Source organism: Hirundo rustica, chromosome 5 (assembly GCF_015227805.2).
Source record: "Hirundo rustica isolate bHirRus1 chromosome 5, bHirRus1.pri.v3, whole genome shotgun sequence".
In the NCBI taxonomy this organism is placed as follows: Eukaryota; Metazoa; Chordata; class Aves; order Passeriformes; family Hirundinidae; genus Hirundo; species Hirundo rustica.
The window spans coordinates 3,166,707-3,188,813 of NC_053454.1; the positions used below are offsets into that span (position 1 = coordinate 3,166,707).

Genomic DNA, 22,107 nt, shown 5'->3' on the forward strand with positions numbered 1-22,107 from the left:
GGGGGAAAAATAAAAAAATCTGTCTCCAGATCTCTCCAGACGTGCTCCAGTTCAATCAGCATCAGCCACGCTGAGCTCCCATCTGTGGAGTGAGGCAAAGGGAAGAACTCCATAACCAAGGAGGTTCTGGTTTCTCTGTGATCCTGGTGTCACTGTCAGTCTTTTAGATTCCTGTGGTAAACTCAGACTTGGAAATTAACTGAGCTGAGCTACCAACTTCTACACGTAGGACAGGTCTAGAAATAACCTTTTGGCTGTGAAAGCCTACATGGAATAGGAAGATTGCAATTTATGCTCAATTAGCTTGGCTTCCTCTGGGGCTCCTGTGGTGAGGGGTGAAATAAACTCACCTACAGATTTTGTGGTTTTAGACTTTATTGCCACAGCAGTTCTAGGCCAACCTCCATTCCAAGGGAAAAAAACCAGCCCTTGATCCGTGTTTGGATTGGGAGACATCCTGCTGTTCAAATTAGACGGGAACAGTAATGCCTATGGCAACTTCTTCTCAGTGACCCTGGGTTTGTTCTCTGCCAAAAAGTGTCACACCTGAAACAGAAGTGACAGAATCAGCCCAGCACTATGAGCCACCAGTTTGTGAAAATCCATGCAAGCTTTGACACTGAGCACTGAATTCAGGTGTAGAGAGTTGGTGCGTTATTAACCACCTCTACTGTATTTAAAACTCCGGTGTCTAAAACTGGGATCCTTGCCTGCGAATCCTCCTACTCCTTGGCAAAGCTACGGAGTCAAGACTGTGTATCTTGATATAGGTTTGTGGCAAATGCCAAATATGTTCCTGCCTGATTTTGTCATGTCAGCTGCCATTCTGCCTGAAGAACTGTTGAGGAAACGAGGCAGATTTTGACTGTAAAATGCTGAAGTATTAATTCAGTTATCATGCCAGCATAGGTATTGTTGTAAGCCAAGATTAACATAATTAAGAGATTATTAGTAATTAAGATCATTAAGATTATTAGAGATATAAAGACATTAAGAGACTGGTATTTATTTCAAAGGAGGCATATGCTTTATGATACCTTTATGTTTGTTCATTTACATTAAGACAGATTCAGTAACAAGTTGAGTTCGCACATAAACCTGCTTGACACAGCACAGGATCTTTCCATTATTCTTCCCTTGCTTCTTGATTCAGTCCAGTAGTGAACTGAGTGCTGAAAATATGATGAGGTTTTTGCTCTCTCAAATAGTCTGAAATTTTTTTTGTAAAAATTGTTCATCTCTTTCACTACTGGAATTTTTTACCAGCTTTCCAGTGACCTTTCTGGCTTCTGCTGGCCCTGCTCAGAAAGTCCATGCATATATATGATGATCTTCAAAGGTCTTTCCAGGGATGATAGACTTGACTGTGACATGTTTTCCTGCCCCAGATTTCCTAGGAGGCATCATTTAATTGTTAGCCATGTTATTATATCTCAAAGTACACAGCTGTCAGTATCTCTTCTGTATGGGAGTTTAATATTTTAGGCCTTGCAATGGGCTGTTTCCTTAAATTTGTGAATGTCACAGCACTCTGGTGTGAGCTAAGCAACTTAGTTCGTTTTCTGGTAGTCACAGGAAGAACACAAAAGTGATTTAGGTGAAATCCTATTGCTCTGATCAATCCAAGGCAAGAGGATCAATGGGAAACTTGTGAAGCTGAACATGGAGCTTAACATTTCAGTTAATCTAAGCAAGTCTCCAATCCTGTGCTATAAATAGATGAGCATATATTGCTTAAAAAAAGATAGACTTCAAAAAATATGTTTCTTATGGAGGAAACCAGGGGAAAAGGAAGGATTTGAGGCAGGAATGCTGTTTTCTAAGAAGCTTAAAACCCTCTGCATTTTTCTCCATTGTCCTTCTTACCAATGTCACTATGAAGAGAGTTTTCCTCAGTATCTTTCCTTCTGGTTGCTTCAGTGCTCTCTTTTTGCTGTGTAGGCTGTTCCTTTGTTGGCTCCCCAGGTTGTCCATATTTGAAATCACAAGCAGACCAATAGGCCAGGCTGAGAACTGCTGCTTCATATGTTTGGTGTCACAGCTATTTAGACACTTGCAATTTCTTTCAATTACCCAGTTTTATTGGAATCTGTTACTGTGGTCTGCTAGCCAAAACAAGGACTTCACTAAAAAAAAAAAAAAATAAATTGCTGGCTAATATTATTTGCATGGTAATTGCTTTGCAGTGCCTATTAAATCAATGTTTCTGGCACAGCTCTGTGATAGCAGAAGTACAGATATTAATATACAATGACAAAAAGCTTTTCTCATTTTTTCATTTTTTTAAAATTAATTACTATTTTCCCATGGGCTGGTTGGGTGGGAAATGGATCTTTTGTTACCCTCAGCTTGGTGGGATTATGACGAGGATCATTACATGGGCTGGGAAATCAGTGCTGTTTGCAGATGTTCAGGGAAACGTTTAATGGGACAGGGTCGGCTCTGTCACAGAATTCTTGTACCTTTATAGCCCAGCTGATGGGCACAGGAGCAGAAAATCCAGGCTGTTTCCGGCTGGAAAATGCCTGCTGACATGTGCTGTTCATCAAATGCCTGCTGTGCCTCCTCAGCACAGTTGATCTGCCCGTGTGCTCCAAGCCCAGCACCTTCCTGCTGGGCGGGATTTACTCTCTGCCTTCCCTGTGTGTTGAGCACATCCCCAATCATTGTGACACATCGTGATGAAATAGACTCTTGGCCATTCCATGCAAAACAAAAGTTTCTGGATTTCCTTTTGGGATGAGCAAGCAAGAAATGAATGAGCCCCAGATAACTCCCAAAGCAGGATGGATAAAGCAATAGTTACCTCGTGATTTGGTCGAAATTTAATTTCTCCCTCCTGAGTGGTCGTTATATTGAGGAGTTGTTGTCTGGAGAGTCTTGAGAACCTGACTGCCTTTGTTAGATCTGTTCACAAGCTCTAGCTGGTTTAGTAAGCCTTTGGTAATGTTTGGGATTGTGAAAAATAATCTTACAGGAACATTTTTTAATCTTATCATGGAATCACAGAATGGTTTGGGTTGGAAGAGACCTTAAAGCCCATCTCGTTCCAGCTCTGTCTGTGGGCAGGGACACCTTCCACTATCCCAGGCTCCAAGCCCCATCCAGCCTGGCCTTGGACACTTCCAAAGATCCAGAGGCAGCCACAGCTTCTCTGGGCACCCTGTGCCAGGGCCTCACCACCCTCACAGGGAACAATTCCTTCCCAATATCCCATCCATCCCTGCCCTCTGGCAGTGGAAGCCATTCCCTGTGTCCTGTCCCTCCATGCCTTGTCCCCAGCCCCTCTCCAGCTCTCCTGGAGCCCCTTTAGGGCCGTGCAAGGGGCTCTGAGCTCACCCTGGAGCCTTCCCTTCTCCAGGTGAGCACCCCCAGCTCTCCCAGCCCGGCTCCAGAGCAGAAGGGCTCCAGCCCTTGGAGCAGCTCGGTGGCCTCCTCTGGACTCTCTCCAGCAGCTCCATGTCCTTCTGATGTTGACCCCGGGGCTGGAGGCATTTCTGCAGGTGGGGCCTCACCTGAGCAGGGGCAGAGTCCCCCCTCCCTTGCTGCCCACGCTGGGGGATCAGCCTGTGAGGTTTCTGGGCTGTGCAACTCTCATCCTCCAGCACCCTCACGTCCTCCCCAGGGCGGCTCTCCATCCATTCTCCACTCAGCCTCATGTTTGTGCCTGGGATTCTCTCATTCTGGGGCAGGACCCTGCACTTGGCCTTGCTGAACTTCCTGAGGTTCTCACAGGTCCCTCTCTCAGCCATGGATCCCTGTTTTGCAGAGTGTCCTGCTTTAGACAATTCGGAGATGCTTCCTACCAAAGCTCTTTTGTCTATAGTGCATCATTTCACACCAGTATTTTTATCTGCCGTGATTTAAAAATGTTACTGGAAAGACACAATCACATATTTTCTATATGATTTTTTTTTAAGTGCTCACAGGAGTCACTGCAATTTGTAGCTAGTTTAATTACTTATTAGGCATATATAGCTGCCAATCAATAATTTAGATACTTTTGGCTCACCAGCTTTTGAAAGGAGCTTGGTTTATGAAGAGTGAACAAATATACCATTCCATCTGTTAGCCAAACCACCTGGCACAAAATCATTTGAGGTGTAATTATGTAGTTGGCAAGAATTAAAAAAAAAAAAAAAAATAGAAAAAGAAGTGATTTCTAGAGTTTTCATCCCGATTGATGCTTTTCTTCATATGATGGAAACCTGACTAATGCAGCAAGAACCAGGGTCTTTTTTTTGTTTGGTTGGTTTTTTCCCCCACATCTCTGAATAAAATAGCTTGTGTTCACCTTGCAAAAAATGCCTAACATGACAAATACAGGAACCAAGAGACAGGTGTGAAATACTCCTGAGCTTAATCATGGGAAGGGAATGGGAGCTGGCCTGTTCCTGCAAGCAGTTGAAAAGAGTCACGTAGGAGGTGCAGTTTTAATCTCTGTAGGAAGAGACTTAGGACAATTTGGGAAATTATTTTTCCTTCTTGGTGGCATTGCAAATGTTTTTCTGAGCTTAGGGTTTTACAAGATTGCTACATCTGCAAATCTCTTTTCCTATTCTTTCAGCGACAAAATTCCTTCTTTAATCCTCTGGAAGCGCAGGATACACGCAGAAGAGACTTAGCAAATAATACTTGCCGCGTACAGAAACTTTCTCTTTTTAACTCCTGGAAGGGGAAAACAAACTCATCCAAGGTTAGCTATAGGTTAGATAAAACTCTTGAAGCAGGGGAAAATAGGAACACTATTTAAAAAGAAAAATAAATTGCTCCAACTCTATGCTGGTTGCAAACAATGTTGGCGTATCCAGGTAAATGTCATTGGTGTTGGAAAGCTGCAGCTGGGACAGGGCTGGGTTTGTGCTGTGATTGGTTTGTCAGGCACACCAGGGGGCTGAAGCAGGTGGTTAGCAGAACATTTAGGGTTTGTTTTTTTAATTTTTTTTTCACTAAAAGCAGTGAGAATTTTAAACAGAACTCAGACTTTGCTCAGAGATTTTACTCTGCTGATTTTCAGAGCCCATGGTCACTTCTGACACCTTCTTGTCATTCTGAATGCTATAGAAAGGTAAAAAAATCATGGTTGAAAATCCAAATAATTGAAGTTACTGAAGAGGGGTCTTATTTGAGCATATGAAAAGCCTGCTCAGATTAGTTTGTTTTCTTAAGGTTTTCTTCCTTATGGTCAATCATTGGCATTGGCATTTCAGTGTCTGGAGAGAGAATCCGCAGCTTTAATTCTTAGAGTGGTTAAAGTAATTCAGTTATTGTTCAGTTTAATTAAATTGCTTTTAAGATTTCACTTTATAGAAAGGAAAAATCATCTGTCATTGAAATTATGATTAAATAAATTTTCTGGGTTTTGGTTGGTTGGTTGTTTTTTTTTAGTTGTGGCAGATACTGGGTAAAGCCTTTGAGATAATTTTAATACTAAAACCTGCTTCTGGTATTCCATAAAATGCATTATCTAGAATGAAAAAAATTATATTGTTAATTAATAGGTGACAAATTAATCTGGAACCTGTTGCTTGATCTACCCCAGTAATGAGATTCAGGGAAAAGCATTGGTTACAGTTGCCTGTTATTCTGAAGAAGCCCCTTTTTTTTTCAATGTCTAGAAACTCATGGCCCTATAAAAAATTAGGATCTAGCTTTTGTCAGCTGTAAGGAGGAATATAGGAAATATATAAATATATATATATATATAATATTATATATGTATATATAAATATATCTGTATTTGACAGAGTAAGATGGAGAAGTTGTATGGATAGAAATACTAATTTCTTGTATAAAACTAAGTTTATTATTGCATAACCCAATGGGTAAAAAATCCCCACCCAGTGTGAGGTGCTCAGTCAAATACTCCAAATCTCTCACTTGTAATCCTTACTGTAAGTATCAGAAATAAATTCAGGATTTTCTCAAAGTATTGATGGAAACACAGATGTCATGGGTGGATCACCTGGATCTCTTTCCTTATGGAGAAGAGATTCTGCTTTCTTTAGAATTCCCTGGAAATTTCTCCTGATTCTTGTGCCTGTCCCCACAGTGCTCGAGTGCCTTTTGTTATTTTTTTAAATTGTCTGTGCAGTTCTTTACATTCTCATTTTTGAATCTCTCTTGACAGAGGTCATAAAATGAATAAAAGAGTTGTCTGGAATGGCAGCAGTAAGAAATGGACTGTCAAATCTGCCAGTAATGAATTAATTTGGTAATGGAAGATCAAATTGCTTACATCATTATATATGAATCTTTTGAATAATCTGTTGTCTGACTTTGTAACAAGCTCACGTTATCAAGGCACATTGAATATGTGTTTTTTCTTGAAATTTAAGATGTGAGAAGTCAAAATGTGCCTTGTTCGTGATTTCATTCTTCAGTTTCAGTTGAACCAACTAATTATTCAAATTAAATTAAGGGTGCTCTGAGCTCCATCTGAGCCACCATAGGATACAAGGCACCATCTTAGATAATCAACAGGTAATTTCAGAATAATTTATAGAAGGGCAGCAGCCCTGCTTTAATTATTAAAATGCATCCAAGAGTGCATAGTGTCTTACAAACCTTAATTAAAAATACATTCTTGAGCAATTTCTTAGCAAATTGCCTGTAGGAAGGTGTCATGTGTTAGTTAATATTTCTCCCTACCAAATAAATAAATTTACCTGCTGCATCCTAAAAATCACTGCTAGAAGCAGGGATTGAGAAAATGGAAGTGATGGAAAGATTTTTACAAGAGGCAAATTTAACTCCTTGTGACTTCTCATCTGCCCTACAAGCACAGCCTGTCACAGTGGAATGCATTAGCTTGAGGATGCAGTAGATGCAGCTGAAGGATGTTCACTTCTGCTCCAGGTTTCTTCTGGTTTCCTCTTTTTTTTTTTGGGGGGTAGAAAGTGCACATTTAACAAAACGCACAGTTCTGACAAAATGTTTGATGTTTCCTCAACCAGAAATGGGGCTGAGCTGCTGCTCAGTGCTCACAGCCCCTCTCAGTGCACCCAGCTCAGCATCTCCTCTCCTCACTCCACAAAGTGTCCTAGGGTAGGTTGTTAAAGAATAGCAGCAGAAAATGGACTGTTATATTGAATTATCTGGAAAAAAAATCGCAAAAAATGGGGATTCTTCCAGTTTTGGTGCGTGTCCTAACAGAAGACAGAGGAAGAAGTGATCAAGAATAATCTGTGTATTTAGGGTGTGGGTATGTGAAGGGTTCACCCAGCCTCAGTTTCCCCGGGCATGCAGGTTGGTTGGAAACACGGAAGTTCAGTGACTCTGGTCCATGAGTAAAAAATTAAAAAAAAAATTTAAAAAAACCAAACCAAAACTAACAAACAAACAAACAAAAAACCACTGCCTTGTCCCAGATGCTGTTTCTAAAAAAGTATCTTTTTTAGTCTAAAAAGTTTTAGGGATGTATGTACCAAATTAGTTCCATAGTTCTGTACCACTGTTCCTTCTTTTTAATACCTTATTTTTGCATCGATGATGTCTTGTACAGTGAGTTCCAAATGTTATTTTTTAATTTGATGACTGTTCCTGATGCCACGGTGTGTGTGGCCCCTGTCACACTCTGTATCCTCTTCTTGCAGTCAGGTAGGGGGGAAAAAAAACACAACAAAAATCCATCTGCACAACAGCTTGTGCACCGAGTAATGACAAGAAACAACACAGGAGTGCAGCAGGCAGTTTAATGAGGAACAGCAAATAATAATATACGGTGAAGCAACATAAAATTGAACGGGGAATAAAAAGCGACGGGTGTGTGCTTGTTTTAAAGTCGCAGTCCAGTGGTTTTGGGTGGTTTCTGCAGCAGCCGGCGGGCACTGGCCGCTAGAGGGGGGGTGGATCCACGTTTTCCTCTCGTGCCGCGCTTGGAGCTCCGGTTTCTTCTCCTCCCTCCTCGCAAACTTTCCCAAATCGCCCATCCTTTTACCTGGCAGGAGTTTATCCTTATCTAGCACTTAGATCCTTTTCTAACTTAACAGAATTCTCTAGGTGAAGCCATCGGAGTGGTTTATATCACACTATTTAATTTCTTGAGAGCTGTTCCATTTGACATATTATTTCACTTTTCTTTTTTCCTCCCCCCCCCGCAGAGATTTTAATGCAATACCCTGGAAGACACTTGTCCAATTGTTGCCTGTAGCTTACATCACCGAGGCACGGACGAATAGTTTCCCTTAGATCTTGTCTTTTGCTTTGTATTTGACAATTCAGCATTTCATCCATCAAAGCTTGTATATGCTTCAGCCTTTGGCAGTCCCTTTGCACATCCACACGATTTTCATTATTTTTCACAATATAAATAACCTTTCATTTGCAAACTGACATCTAGTTCCTGATCATAGCTGAGATGATTCAACAGTGCCAGCCCTGGGACCACACTGTGCTTCATTTTTTCCCTGTATCAATAAAAGGCCACTGTATTTTTGAGTTCCTACCTAATTTTCAATGACAATGGAGCTTGTCTTATTGATGGCAAACTGAATATCTTGTCAAAAGCTCTTCAAAAGTCCAAATATTTGGACTTTTGTTGCTTTAAATTCCCTAGTGCTTTATACCGTCCTTCATTTCCTGATTTCTAATACTTACAAACAATAGATCTGACACAGATTTTAGCTTGTTTGTTTCAAGTTTGATTTTCCAGAACTTACTCACCAAATCCTCATTAAGAGTTTTCATTAGTAGCCATAGCTTGACTCCTGTGCTAATGAAAAATGACAGATTGGGGCTGGAGTATCCTACATGATGGGAAAAGAGAGCCAAGGGGGGAAAAAAATGCTTTCAACTCTTCTTAATAGGAAAGATACTCAGCATAACTTCATAAAACGACTCAGGGAATTTATTGGGAAGTTCTTCATTCCGCCAGCTAGAACAACCTAATGGAATTCCCATCAGTTGCTAGAATCAGAGAAATAGACACACAAAGCAGCATAAGAAGGTTTGCTTCAGTCTAGAAGTGCCGTCCATCGAGAAAACAACTTTTGGCTTAGCCTACCTATTCCCCATGAAGCAAAAGCACAATCTCCATGGGTTCAGCTCTGTGCATAACAGCAAAAAAGAAAGCAAAAGCTTGTAAAAGTCTACCAAAAAGCCAATCATGACAAAGCCAAGATGCGCAGAGGAATAAGCTGAGGGTTCCGCTCCCTGGGACTTGGTGGATTTCAGTTTCCCACTGAAGATGTAGGTTTATATAGACTCATTCTGTCATCCAAAATCATCACAGAGCTTTGTTATCCCCTGGTGAGGAGCAGCTGTGTTGGTTATCATCTAAATCTCTTTCTGATTAATCTGTTATGGGCACTGCCCCCTTTACAATTCTCCCCTCTATTTTTTAGCAGTGATTTCCTCTATCCCATGTAATCCCCCCCCTTTTTTATTTCAGCTGGTGCTCTGTGCCCTCCACCTTTCCCAAGCACTGTCCCACGCAGTGATTTTGTCCTGTGGGATCTCCCCAGGCAGAGAATGTCAGCTGCATTCCTCCTCCCAAGATTTCTCCATCTTTCAGGCCATAGGATACACATCCAATTTATTAGACTACAGCAATTACAGAATAAATTCATGGCATCCAGTTGTTTGAGAATTCGATCTGACAGGAACAGCGGGTTCTGGGCAGTTTGGAAAGGGCCTTACGGTGCAGGGGGAAAGTTTGTGAAGGTGGAGGCAGCTGAATTCTCTGGTAAGGAAACACAAAATGTCCAATATGGAGTGACATTTACATGCAATTAAGGTAAACATTTGACATCCAGTGGCCTCTTTAGCACGAGGATTGCAAACCTTTGAGCGGCAGCCACAAATTTCTGTTTGCTGTGGAAAAAAACTGTGTTGGGAAACAATGTGGATCAGAGAAGTAGATTTTTCTGCCAAGATAAGCTTTATTATGGAACCAAGTTTTTTTTTAAAAAAAAAAAAGGGGTCGTGAAAAAAAATCCCTAGATGGTTTATCTCATTATTATTAACATTCTGTAATATTTGCCAGGCTCTCTAAGCAAGCCAGGCTGTCAGAGACGCGCTGGAGCATAGACACAGATCCAGGTTTACTCCTGGGTGCTCGCTTTACCTCTCATCCTGCAGAGAGGGTTGTTAGCAGACGTGTTTCAAAGGGCTGACAGTTGTGAAAAGACTCAAAACCTCAGGAATTCAGTAGCTGTGGACTGTTCTTGCAGCTTACTTGGGGATTTTTCAGGGCTTTCCTCTTCTTCCTCCCCCTCTTGTTTTTTTGAATCACCCTGTCTGTGAAGCTCTGGGAATGAAAAACGTGAGAATGGCTAAGAAGGGTTAAACATTAGAGGGAAGGTATGTATTTTGAAAGGTATTCAGAAATCTGTTTTCAGTTTGAGTCCCCCAGCTCTCCACAGGAGGATGTTTGCTCATACCTGACTGTAACCACTAGGGTACAGAGGTGTGCTACTACAGGAAGATCTGCTAAACATAAGCTGCATTTTTTTCATTGGATCAGCCCTTAAATCAATTTGATGCGTCCAAGCATATTTTTAAAATCTTAGAATTTACCAAAAATACAGTTTTTAACCCTCTCTCCCGTGTTGTGCTCTTAGGAGAAAGACATCAGCAAAAAAGTGTCAGATTAAAGTTGGTAATAAAGGAATAACTGGGCTTAGTGTTTAATCACATCAGTCAGAGCAATCTGCTGTGCTAAAAGTGATAATTCAGTGATGGAGTAGATTTGTCTACTTACCTATTGCCTTTGAAATCTTGGGTTTAGTCTTTGTTAACTCAGAAATTGAAGGGAATTGGTCATGTTCCCATAGCACCCGTGCTGAAAGACATCTTTCTGGCAGTAGTTACTGTGTGTGATGAGGATGTGAAGAACATGAGAGTAGGGAAATGATTTAAAATAAAAGTGCCTTAGCAGAATAGTAGGTGCTGTTTGCCAAGCACAGATGTGCGTAGTATTAATCCTTTAGCCACTGCCACCTATCCCTGGTTTTTATCAGCGATGTGCATATTTGGATTTTTAGGAAGAGGAGGGATGGAGGAAAAGGTGAAAAGCTGGTGTTTGTTTTCAACTGAATTTCTTCTCTTGTGATGCAAATCTGGGACTTGGAGCTCAAACTCCTTTCAGTGCAGCCTCTTCCCTTGGACTGTCTCCCCCAGCTATCACCCCAGCAAAGGCGAGTAAGAACAGTAATTGCTTTAAAGCCTCAAGAATTGTGCCTGAATGCCAACAAGTGACGTGATCTTTATAAAAAAAAAAATAAAAAAACCACAAACACACACAAAAAAAATTGCCCAGTTCTCACGGAAATACAGATTTCATTGGAAATATGTTCACTTTGGAGCAGACAGGGTGCAATAAAATTACAGTGCTCTGCAGCATTCATCTCAGCTCTTCACAGCCACCCACCCAATTACAAGCTGTGTCTTGCCAGCAGAAGACTGTTGCTTGGTTTCTGTATTATTTTTAAAGCTTTGCTTTCCTCCCCATAAGTTTAGAGGTAGGCTGTGCTTACTCCTTTCCTTTCACCAGGTTTTTCTTCTGCCATTAAAAAAAAAAAAAAAAAAAAAAAAAAAAAAAAAAAAAAAAAAAAAATTGGCTGGTATGAAAAGTCTTTCGCATGGCTCGAATTTTTTTTTTTTTTTTTTTTAATGTAGAATATGCTCTGAATAGTTTTTTCTAATACCTTAATAGCTCTGGTTTATGTCAGTAATTATATGAAAGGTTAATCTTTAAATCACCAGCATTTCCTAAATTCCTAATCAACTTCATGCTTGGAAAGGAACCCGCATAAATTCTCAATTTGTTAATATTAGACTGGGTTGAGCAGGTCAAGGAAAAGTATAACCTTGGTGCATAATGGCAAATTGAACACAGCAAAAATATCTCGGATCTGTTTGTCATTAGAGCTGTGAATGTGAAAGCTGACTATGAGTGGAGATATAATTAGCAGGAGAATCCGCAGTAGCTCAAGATCACCCATCCCTCTAGAGGAGGATTTATTTAAAAAAAAAAAAAAAAAAAAAAAAAAATATATATATATATATTTATATTTTGGGGGGTAGAAAAGTCTGATTTTCTAGCAAGCCTGTGGTGAACTGTGACTGGGATGACTGGGATAGCTAAGAAATCCAGCCCAAAAAAAAAAAAAAAAAAAAAAAAAGAAAAAAAAAGGTGTCAGAGAGCAGGAGCTGAGCAGGCAGAGTGGTGGGTGAGGGGGACATGGTGCTCCCAGGGACCGGGAGGTGGCAGAGGAAATGACAGGGCTGTGGGCACGTGTGTTTGGGGAAGCGTGTCTGCCAGTGCCTCCTTCCATGCGCTTGGGAAAGGCAGGGAGAGAGAGAGAGAGATATACTGGGCATCTTCCTTAAATCCCGGCTGTTGTCCTTGCCACAGCCCCAGCGTGGGAGGGGAAGGCACGGAAAAATCTCATTTCCCATGTGTGCACAGTGCCCCCCTTGCCTTCTCACCAGCTCTCATCTTTCCTTTCATCCCGTCCCTTTACCCCTTCCTTTTCTCTCTCCTGCTGAATGGAGCTATTTAGTGTTGTACCCTCCTTTGCAGAAGCTGTTTCATCCCTGCTTGCACAGTTTTTAAAACTGCTTTCTCCACCCACCCTCAGTCTTGGTTTTTCATCTGTGCTACTTCTTTAAGTTAACCATCTTTACAAAAGGAAGAGGCAGAGGATTCCAGTAACACCCCGATTTGGTTGCCATTGCTCCAGTCTTTCCTCTTATCTTTTGTCTCCTCTTAATTTCATTATTATCACTGCTGTTATTATTATAATAGCACTAGAAATGAGCTTCCTCATTAAACACTCTGATTTTGCCATTCTGAATGCCACTGTAGAAGCTGGAGGAGGGAGGAAGGGGGACTCAGAGAGTCCTTTTGCTGTTAATGCAGAATGAGACACACACAAGGAACAAATGTAGTCCATCTCAAAAGCAAATAAGGCTTGGTTTTTGTTTGTTTGTCTGTTTGTTTTTATCAGAACTGAAGAAAATTATCAAATAGACTTGTCTCAACTACCCCTCAATGCCTTAGCCATGAAAACATACAGAATATATTAAAGCAGACAGAAATATCCTTAGGGATGATTCATGGTCTTTCTGTGGCACAGGTATGCAGGGGGCTGTGCCAGCCTGGTGCAGAACATCCTTGCTGTCACCACAAGGAATGGGTCATCCCTTGGGCTCACCCCCTGCAGCACCCAGACATGGCAAAGGAGGGAATTGGCAGCTTTAACAGAATTTCTTTGTATTTTATATTTTGAGGCCAGAAACAGAATGTGGTACATTAGCACTGATTCTATGGTTTCATATAATTGGGGGTTTTTTTAATAGTACAGAAAGGAAGGGAAAAAAAAAAGGCAGAAAGGAAAATAAATCATCCCTTACATACATTCAAAGCATAGACAGCAACAGTTCCTTCAGCACTGGGTGCACTGTGAGGGGGTATTGATGTTAGCAGCAAGAGAATGCGTATTAGAGATCTGTAACACTGCTACTGTTAACCAGCTTCAGGAAAGGTAGTGCTTTTGCTTGCTTTTCACCCTGTCTTGTGTGCAAAAAGACAGTGAAATATATAAAAAAATAATGTTAATTGCCTAATTATAAAAGAGATATTAGTCCTAATCAGTGGAACATCAAAAAGGAAATATTTAAAATACTTCCTTTCCTTTGATATTCCTCAGGCATTTAATGGACAAAACACTGTTCACAACTCACCAAAAAAGTATCTTTTTTTTCTTTTTTTTCCTTTTGATTTTGGAGCCATTTAATAGGTCAGAATAAAGGCATCAAAAGAGAGGGAATAGCTTATCTCTGGGCAGTTGTTGAACATGAAATTTAGAAGAAAGAGTTAGGGAAAATTTGTCCCTGCAGTTGCTCTAAATGCAGTACAAATATAATAACGCTCATATACACCAATGCAAGTAGCCTGGAGCAGGATGAATAACTAGATTTGCAATAGCTGGATTGAGAGGACATACAGGCTCTTTTATTTCTTTATTACCCACACATATTTCATGTAAACTTTCAGCCTGGATGTAGGCACCCTGTGGAGTGCCTTCATGCCATGTAACAGCAGTGACACCCTCTTTTCTCCAGTAAGTATTCAGAGGGTGTCAAGGTCTCCAGAAATCCTCTGGGGCTCGCCAGGAGGTTGTCTCTAGAAGGGATTACCCTTAGAAAAGATTTCTGCAGAAGGATTTTTTGAAATACATCCTTTAATAAGTGCTCTGCTCTCCATGGAGGGATCCATCCATCATCCTGCTCAGGGTGGCAAGTCATTGGTGGGCATCACCTCTCTCCAGGAGAAGTGGCAACAGGCAAACCCCAAATCAGCTCTCACTCAAGAAGTCACTGCACCTCCAAAGGAAAATGCTCTCTTCAGTTTACTCGGGCTGTCAATGCGAGATGCATGGAGCACAGAGGTGAATAAATTCCAAAGGCAGAAGTGCTTGTGTCTTTGCAAACATAGCTGGAAGTTGCTAACACCAATAAACAGCAGGGATAACTCCAGAGGGGCGCAATCACTCGTGTGTTTGAAACACAACCCACAAAAATGCTAAAAATACATGGAAATACAACCACGGGATGATCGTTGGTATCAGGCTTGTCTCAGGTTCACAGGGGTAAAACCATGACTGCACCAACACGTTTCCTGATAGCAACAGGGGGTCATTATCAAAATAAAGCCAGTTCATATTTCATTTTACCATATGCAGACAGTATTTTAACAACCTTGGTTGATTTTGGAAGCTTCCTGGCAAGTGGTTGTAACCAAGTGCTGCCTGGGGGCTTGGGGAACACATAGCCCAGTCCAAAGTTAGAGAGCGAATTTTTCACAGTTAAATCCCCTATTGATTTCAGAGTAGGGTTTAATGGGGAAAATAAATATAGCTGGGTCCTCAGTTATCATGGCATAAAGTGCTTTTGCTTCCAACATGATCAGGAACCCAAAGAGATGAGGGGCTCTGGACCTTCCGTCTGCCCTTCCTGTTAGGTTTGTTCATGGACACTCAACTGCTCAGGTCTCTTGGGAGCCCCTGTGGGCTTGAGGCACAGAGAGAGAAATGTGCATTTGTTTAAGGAGAGAAAAGCCTGGGTTTAACAGTGCTTGCTTGTTTGAAAGCTGTGGGTGAATTTGCAGTGGCTTTAGGGGGAAGAAAAACAGTTGATTTTCATTAAATTTTCTGTGAAACTGTCCTCTCCCAGTACACAGTCTCATTGCTTTCACAGATGACATTATAGTCTCTGAGTAAAAATTTTGATTAAGAGGCTATTTTCATGTTTTACAATACACAGTATTAGATGTACCAAATAGAGGAAAACAAGTTCTGATTCCTTAAAAATAGCTTCAGTCAGAAAAAAAAAAAAATAAAATTCACTCTTTACATTTAAAATTAATGGCTAAAACCTACTATGCAAGAAAACAAATGATTTCTTCTGTGCCTGTTTTTTGCTTTATATGCTTGCTGTACCCTTCTAAGAGTAGGTAACACTTTAATGCAATAAAAAAGAAAAAAAAAAAAATCTGTGTTACATTAAAATTACATGTAAGATTTTGGAATCGTTCCTCTCTTGGTGGTAACCTGAGGATAGAGAAACAAGTACAAAGCATAGAAATGTCACCCAGTTCATTATCCATAACATTTTATTTGCATGTAATGCTGTAGGAAGAAAATTTCAAGATGCTCTGCCTGATGTTATAAAACTCCCTCATCGTCAGTTAGTGTGAGAGGAGCTGGTGAAAAGATCAATCAGTTGCTTGTTCACATTCTGGAATGAAAAATCCAAAATAAAAGGAAAGGAAGCCTTTATTTAAGGGCAGTCAGATAAAAGAGCTGTGGGATTCTACATCATGAAATCACTGCTTATATCCATCAATGCCATTTTTCAGTCCTTAGAAAGGAGGGTGCATCTGCCTCCAGCCTCTGCAGAGGTTTTGGGGTTGTTTTGTTAGTGAAGGCTGGTGGTGAAAGGGAGGGACACGAGCTGGGCTTTGCCAGCACTTTGCTACAGGACCCAGAAGGGTGCTCTGAAAACTCCCTGTCCTGCCCTGACAGTGGTTTTGCTTTTGAGTTTCACCACTAAAACCCAAATAATGGCTTTTGCTCTTCTCCGTTCACCATGGCACCACGGGGCACAAAATGAGGTGATCTTTGCTCTTGGCATAGCCCAAAATAAGCATAAAAGTGGCAAATGCAAGTAAAAGCCCTTAAATTTAGCACTTTTTTTCCTTTTTTTTATATTAAAGAAAATTCTGATGAGCACATTTTGGCAGTGTTTCACTTGTTTGGGTTTTGTTGTTTTTTTTTTTTAGTGAGTCTTTGCAATCTTATCAGTTTTAATACAAAATACTTTTAGGGGTTATACTGCAGTTTTTATGGATCTTACAGCAACTAACAAGTGAGCTGTACATAAAAATCCTCAGAAATCCTGTCTTAGGGACACGGGCAAAACTTCAGCCTTTCTGAGGTGCTCTGGCTCCTTGTTGTACTGACGTCCAGTTACAGGTAGCATATTAACAAAAATAGAATTCCAGTGTCATGCTTCATATCTTCAGCAACAGGATGTACGTGAATGTGTGCTAATTACAATGGGAAGCCACCTGGGTAATTTTACGCTTTCTATTTTACGTGGCTTCTTTGCTCCTCGACTTTTCATTTCAACACTCAGCACTAAGAGAGAGAGGTTAAACTGTTGCATTTTGTATACAGGGAACCATTCAGGTAATATACACCAGTCTGTAAAAACTGTAAATGCTATTTGTTTTTATTTTAAACAGTTTTCTTAGTTTACAAAAGATCAATAATTGGTACCTTTTTTACACTCTCAGATTCCTGAATGTTGACAGATCTTCAAAGGGAGTATTAGCATATGAAACCTTAAGATTGGCTGTCCTGAAGGTTTTTAAGACACGATAAAGCTAAAATATCAAGTCTCTCGGACAGCCTCCCTTAAACAATTTGGGCAGGGGTGCACGTCAGAAATCACCAGCAAAGCCCAGCAACCCCCCCCCCCACCCCATGCCACTGTCTGCCTGCACACTGTTATTTGGTTGCACACTGTTTAAATCCCAAAGGAAAATCACACCTCGCATTCCCTCGCTGGCTGCTGGTGACAGGAACAAGATCCGTACTCATTAATGATCACCAGGGCTCCCTCAATGTGGTTGGGTTTGTAATCAACATAATACTCCTGGGCTGACATGGCAGCCATTTGGTGCATGGTCTGTTTTTGCTTCTGCTTCCTGCGCTGTGTGACAAAGCACTGTCTTAGTTGCCTTAAGCCGGCTGGGAAGCACTTCCAGGAGACGTACAACACCAAAACCACGATGAGGAAGGAAAAAATCAGTGCCATGGTGCCCGTCACCACCTTGTGAATCTGCACGGCATTCTCGGAGTTCTCGCCGGGCATGGTGATGGTGACGGCGTACGTGGTCCGGTCCTCGTCGCCCTCGGGCACGTCGTAGGTGGCGGTGGCCGAGCCATAGCCGAGAGTCTGCTCGCTGTTGTTGGTCACCGGGGAGAAGGTGTTGACGCTTGTGGGGTCGGCGTTGTCCTCGCACAAGTGAAAGGCGTAGACGGCGTCCAAAACATCCTCTCCCTGGGCGTACTCAGGGGTGGCACAGAGCAGGTTGCTGTCGTAGCGACCCTGGAAGTTGCTCAGCCAGGAGGCCAGGGCGCAGACGTTCCGGCTGCAATCCCAGGCATTGGCAGAGAGGCTGATGCTCGTGAGGGACTTCCAGGAGTCGAGGACTCGGGAGTCGATGTAGGTCAGCCGGTTGGAGTCCAGCTGCAGGGATTTGAGATGAGGTACACTTTCGAAAACGTGAGGTTCGATGTATTCGATTTCGTTGCCGGAGAGATCCATCTTTTCGAGTTGCCATATCCAGTCCAAAGTGTTTACTACAATGGTAACTTTATTCCTTCGCAAGCAGAGGGAGTGCAGGGAGATGAGCCTGGGAAAATGGGCTAAATTCACTTTCACCAAGTCATTGTGCTCGAGGTGCAGCTCAGTGAGTTTGAACAAGCCTGCAAAAGAGTTTCGAGCCAGGCTCTTTAACTGATTGTATCCTATGTCCAGAAACTTCAGGCTGCGACAGTCCTGAAAAATTCTCACTGGCACGAACTTGATGGCGTTTGACCGCATGTGCAAAGTTGTCAGTTTTCTCAGCCCGTGGAACAGGTCAGGCTCCAAAGACTGTAGGTTGTTGTATGATAAATCCACACTGCGCAAGTTTGGCATGGGGCGGAAAGTGGTGTTGGGCAGTTGGGTTATTTTGTTGGAACTCAGGGTGAGCTCTTTAACTCGCCGCAATTTTTGAAAGGCATTCCCCTCCACTGAGCAAATGTGATTGTGATCCAGATAGAGCCACGTGAGCTGCATTAACCCTGTGAACTGTCCATCATGCAGCTCTGAAAGGCTGTTGTACCGCAGAGACAAGCCCATCATGCCCGACAGGTTGCGAGGCATCTCTGTGAGATTCAGTGATTCACAGTACAAAAGCCTGCCCTCACACCGACAGAGCTGTGGACACCCACTATTCACAGCTGGAAGCATTTTAGAAAAGATACCCAGCGTACACAATATCAACCCCGGGGGCTTCCTCAGCAGCCAGTTTAAACAGAGACCAATAAGAAGGAAATCCATTAGCAAGAATATTTCCAAATATGCTTGAGAATGTCCATTGAATCTTTTCAAATTCTACATCATATTTTATTTAAGGGAGAAGAAAAAAAAAAAAAAAAAAAAAGCAAACCGACGAAACAAAGCCCGAAAACCAAAGCAAAACAGCAAACAGAACAAACACAGAGGCAAATATTTCACTTTATAGCATGCAGGAGCTGTGCAGCATTAAAGTTCACAGACATTCAAAGGTAAAATGATAGTGATTTTGTTCATGTTAAATGCTGCAGCAAAGGAAAAAAAAAAAATCTTTCTTCATGAAAGAATTTAATTAAAAAGTGTCTTACCCACCCTTTTCCAGAGAGTGACAACCTCCATTCAGTTGCTTCCTTTGTGTTTGGACTAATTATATGCAGAGCTAAAAAAGACCCCTCTGTGCTACAAATTCAGTCCCTTTCAATGTTGTGCAAGGCTGGCAAGCTCACAATGTCTCACTTCGCTTCTGCTCAACGAGCGAAAGGCTTGTCCAGCTAGCTTTTGAGCTGCCTCCTAGGACCTGCAAGTTTCAGAACTATGTACATGAGCTTGATCTTCTCCTTCTCCCTCTGTCCTTTCCTCTGCAGTTAACACTGTGGCGTGAAAAAAACTCCAAACTCTTTACTAACGACTCCACAGGATTTGTCAATCTGTTTAATGTCCATCATTTGCAACGACCATGGACCGGCACAACCTTTACTCCAGAGAGAGGTTACCATTCATTCACTGACAGGCTAAGGGTCGCTTTATTTCCCATTCTTTGTTCGCTTTGCTTGTTAGGTGATGCTTAGAGCAGAGAGAGACAGCCAGAATCCCTTCCCTTCAGCTGAGCAGTATGTTGCTAGAGCATGCAGAGGCACCCAGTGTTCACTGAGTGTCGTAAGCTGCTCATGATTGTACGCCTGCACTGTGCATCTCAGACATGGGCAGATTGAAAAGGGGTGGGCATAAAACCAACATCGGAGCGAACCAGGAAAGTAATATATGCTCTTTGATGAAATGGAAAATACTTTAAGCCTATCTCGCCATTTCTCAAACAGGCACGCACACACAGCCGCACAAATCATCAAAAGCGAGGCAGTGCTAAGTAGGAAGCTTGAGAATTAGGATTCTTTCTCTTTTTTTTTCTTGGATGCTTTTGTTTAAAGCCTGAATTTATAAGCTATTAGCCGGGAGAGGGAGAGACTCGATTACTTGGTTTGGGAAGGAATATGTAAACCAGTCTCTTTGGATTGCCTTTTCTCTCTAATTCTGATGATGAGATCTGCCTTTTGGTCTTCGGGTGGGGTATTGAGGGGTGTGTGGGGGGAAAATGTGTTGGTTTTGGGGTTTTTTTCTCTTCTGACTTTGTCTAAATAGAGCATGATTTGAAATTCTGTGCATTCTTTCTCATAGAAATGCAGCCAGAGCTCTGCAAATAGGAATGTCTCATTTCATATAAGCTTTAATTATATTGGTCTTTTTCCATCCTGCGTATTTTGTGTGTTCAGCACATGCCTTTCCTAAAGGCTTTTTATTTTTTTTTCCCTTTTTCTTTGCAGTGTATGCTATGGCACACAGAACTCAAATTCTACCAGCATAAAGATTACTGTGGTTTTTGAATAAGATCAATGCATAGGATGCTGTGAGCATGTCAGCAGCATGCAAAGAGGGGGTTTCAAACCCCATTAGTTAATAAGTTTTGCAGATTGTGCTGGTTTTTTGTTCCATGTACCAAAAAAAAAAAAAAAAAAAAATTGCTGGATAATTTGCAGTCCTCGTTCTCTATGGGAAAGGCATCGTCAATGAGCTCTGTAATTTTTACTGACTGAAAAATGTATGGTATTTCTGTCAGAAAAATGCTGGCCATCTTTTCCTATTATGAAATAGAGTCTCGAGCCCGTGTGCTGGTGAGAGCGATCGGAGCTGACAGCTCCCAATTCTGCATCAATACCCAATGAAGAAGTTCCCCACGGATTTAGGATACAAGTATCGCAGAGGATCGTGCTGATTTTAAGCAGACAACGGATGCAAAATGCTGGAGGGACAGGGCAAAACCATTGTTTTTGTGCTTGCTTTCTTTTTCTCAACTGTGTTAATTTAAAAGCAATACCTTGTTTTAGAGGTGTCTGTTGCAGAGCTAAATGTTGTGTTTGAGTGTGACTGCTGTGAGTGTGTGCTGAGAGAGATCAAGGAATGCAGTAATTTGATGCAGTAAAAGTTGCTTTGCAGAAGTCCTGGCAAACTTAAAGCTCTTGTGCATAAAAATAAAAACGTATGAAGGAGATTCATTACTAATGGATTTGCCAGAAACAGTCTTAAATAAATTACAAATATAAACCTTTTAAATTGGGGTTTCAGAACCTGGGGATCAATGTGCTTTTATGTTCCCTGTTCATTTTATTTACATTTTTCTGCTCTTCACAGCATTTCAGTGGTCTCAAAGCAAAAATGTGATGCTTTAATAGTATATGAACCTCATCTATGTTTTAGCATTTGGGCAGGAGAGCTGAAGGTGGTTTTCCTCTCCCCAGATCATGCTGTTTTATTCAAAGCAGGCTGTTTATGCAAGTGTCCACTGGTTGCAGTACACCTTAATTCTCTTTCTCAGTGCACAAAAGCAGGAAGGAAAGCAGTGACAGAACCAACAGAAAAAGCATTGAAGCAGAGGAGGCTAAAGAATCCCATCCAAGAATATATTCCATATTGCCTTGACGAATATTTTTTGGTGCAATTAGCAGGGGAAAAAATTAAAGGATAACTTGAACTTAGCAGAAACTGAGAAAAGCTTCAAAGCAGAGAGGCTGTGTCCCTTAAAAATCTGCCACCCGACAAGTCTTCATGGGGGAAGCCTTGATGCCTTCTCCCATGTGAAAACTTGGGGAGAGGTCTTCAACAGTAGCCCTGAAAATTTCAATTATGTCTTCAAGGAAAGCTACCATTTTCTGCAAATCAGATGATGATAAGGATCACTTAGTTACCATTTAAAAGCTATGTATAAAGACTTCTTCTGGTAGGCATGAAGCTCCCTGATACATCACTGAAGAGCTGATTTTTTTTTTCGCTGCTTCTCCTTGTTATCACCTGGGATACAGCTTGGATCCCAACCAACGTGCCTATTCCACTCTGGCATATAATCCATTATCATTTGGTTTTCAAAGGCAGGAATTAGAGCAGACAGTAGCAATCCTATATAGCAGCAGCTGGAAGACTGACAACCAGAATTAGGGACCCAGAATTAATGGCCCTAAGTGCACTCTCTCCGAGCTCTGACAGAGGGCTATTCAATAAGAAACTCTGCTCTTGTCCCAAATTTGGTTGTAAGAAAGAATCCAGGTAGTATTAAAATGAAAGACCTCAGTGTATGTTTGAGGCTGTGATGTTGAGGCACAGTACTGACCAAATTCAAGAACTGGGGCATCTGAAATATCTTTTGTAAACTGGTGTACTACTGTATTTTTGCAATGTACCCTTTTTGCAATCAAACCAGGGATC

General features: G+C 41.5%; 2 protein-coding genes across 7 annotated transcripts in view; one reads left to right on the forward strand and one right to left on the reverse strand.

The window, feature by feature from the left end:
- CTNNA2 (catenin alpha 2) overlaps positions 1 to 22,107 on the forward strand; it is a 462,766-nt gene that overhangs the window by 287,851 nt on the left and 152,808 nt on the right. Inside the window, exon 1 of one of the 6 annotated variants that reach the window (XM_040064116.2) lies at positions 19,555 to 19,610. The exons of 4 other annotated variants lie outside the window; for them this stretch is intronic. The gene's annotated coding sequence lies outside the window, so the exon portion shown is untranslated. Of the gene's footprint in view, positions 1 to 19,554; positions 19,611 to 19,651; positions 19,721 to 22,107 lie in introns of those variants that run through there. One more of the 6 variants, XM_040064117.2, reaches the window with a different exon arrangement.
- On the reverse strand, positions 15,765 to 19,540 carry LRRTM1 (leucine rich repeat transmembrane neuronal 1). Its single transcript, XM_040064119.1, has one exon. It carries the CDS (start codon positions 18,619 to 18,621, stop codon positions 17,056 to 17,058), a length of 1,566 nt encoding a protein of 521 aa, XP_039920053.1. The 5' UTR covers positions 18,622 to 19,540; the 3' UTR covers positions 15,765 to 17,055.

Bases quoted from the DNA above. Each gene is read 5' to 3' on its own strand.
- LRRTM1 (XM_040064119.1), bottom strand. From the start codon at position 18,621: ATGGATTTCCTTCTTATTGGTCTCTGTTTAAACTGGCTGCTGAGGAAG.